Source organism: Helobdella robusta, assembly GCF_000326865.2.
Source record: "Helobdella robusta unplaced genomic scaffold HELROscaffold_23, whole genome shotgun sequence".
NCBI lineage: Eukaryota > Metazoa > Annelida > Clitellata > Rhynchobdellida > Glossiphoniidae > Helobdella > Helobdella robusta.
The window spans coordinates 1,040,081-1,041,938 of record NW_008704216.1 but is presented as its reverse complement, the minus strand read 5'-3'; the positions used below and the strand labels follow the sequence as shown (position 1 = coordinate 1,041,938).

At 36.6% G+C, this 1,858-nt stretch overlaps 1 protein-coding gene across 1 annotated transcript in view; it reads left to right on the top strand.

Moving 5' to 3' along the window:
- Nucleotides 1-432: 432 nt before the first annotated feature.
- Nucleotides 433-1,858, top strand: part of HELRODRAFT_191646 (hypothetical protein) — a gene marked incomplete at its 3' end in the record, with an annotated part of 2,872 nt that continues 1,446 nt past the window's right edge. The window contains exon 1 of the mRNA XM_009018935.1: nt 433-1,784. Within this exon, the coding sequence (XP_009017183.1) occupies nt 618-1,784 (1,167 nt within the window). The 5' untranslated portion in view covers nt 433-617. The remainder of the gene's footprint in view (nt 1,785-1,858) is intronic.

Genomic DNA, 1,858 nt, shown 5'->3' with positions numbered 1-1,858 from the left:
ATGTATGTGCTTTATTTATATTATTATTAAATTTTGTGAGCAAGAAAATTTTAAATTTAACTAAAAATAGACTATTTTAACTTTTACCATGGCTTCTAATCTACAGCTACTGTTGCTGATACTACTACTATCATCTTTGCTTTTACTATTCTTGCTACTACTATTACTACCTATCTATAGATTAATTATTTTTACTACAAAGTACTAATGACACAGAGTATAATTCAAAAAGTTATTCCTTATATGTCAATGAAAACTAAGAACGCGTCCTTATTATTTAGATCTCCTTTTTACGCATTTATTAGACATTCCTTTTCTTGGGTCGGTGCTTTTTTCTTCAAATTTCTCTTTAAAAATTAAATTTTAAATGCTACAATACACTAATTTCAAATTAAAAATAAATTTTAATTTATTTTTCACCTCGAAGGTAGAATGTCACTTTATCTATGTTGCTTAAAGACAGCCGAAACAAATCCGAAATGAAAAAAAATTTTAATATTTACATTTATTAGCCTTTGAGAAGTCTTTGTCCTTCAGTGAGGAGATCCTCGACGACGATACCAACAGTTAATTTAATGTCAGTCCGTTAATCCGAGCACCCGTCGTCATACGTCATCATGGTCACCGTTGGTTTATCAGCATTGTTGTCGCTGGCCAGTCCGTCTACTAGTTTTAAACTAATATATCTGTTTGTGTTTACTAACAACCAGTTTTTAATTAGCACCACTACTCGTAGTAGTAGTAGTGGTAGTTGTTGTGGCAGTAGTAGTAGTCGTGGTAGTAGTAGTAAAAGTAGCCACAGTAGCGTCAGCACTTGTACTACTAACAATATGGATAATGATAATACTGATGGCAGTAGCAATGATAATTCTGCTAGTACTGGTACAAAAATTGATGTCGAAAATGATGTCAACGCCAATTTTAGTGACAATTTTCAGACTGGAAATAACACAGAACCCTCCACCATCAGCAGCAGCACCGATGACTCTCCAAACGACCTTCCTAACCGAACTAGTGAAGCAAACGTCAGTGAAGCTACTCACGAGGAAAGACCATTTTTTCATATTAATGATGATGACGGTGATGACAATGATAGCATCAACAATAGTGATATAAATAGTAGCTACTCAGATACTGAGAGTGATAGCAATAACAGTTACTCGGACGACGACGGCGATAGCTATTACAATAGCACAGACAAGGAAAGAATAAAAAAGTGGGAAATGTTTTACTCCACTGACGAGATTAGTGGGAGCCAGTCTGAAAATAGGGATGTGCCGACAAATAATAATAATAATAATAACGACATTAATAATGTTGTCAACAGCAGTGGTAATACGAGAGAGGAGGATGACAATGCAAGGAAAGTTACTAAGAGAGTAGTTTTCGCTGATGATTGCGGTCTGCAGCTGTCGGACAGTCGCCAAACTAACTCGGACTCTGATGAGAACGATGATGAAGTTAGTCGTTATCTTGACCCGAGTCGCCACAACAACAACAACAACAACAGTAACAGCAATAACAACAATGATGATGATGGTAGTAATAAAAATTTTACTAAGCATGTCAGCGCCGAAATGTCATCTAGCCAGTTCAACTTTCTGAACCCCCGATCGATTCGAGACCTTGAAAACTTCACTAACAGCCTCCTAACCAATCAGGTAGTACTAGAAAGATTTACCACCCTAACTTTTAGATACAACAGGAGCAAAATAGACAGCGTTTCACTTTTCGGCACCATCTGGACCCTCACCAACGAAATTCCGGACAATAAAACCGTGACAGTTCGCTACACAAACGATGATTGGTTGACATACTCTGACCTAAATACGATTTATTTGGGTCAGGCCTCTATGCT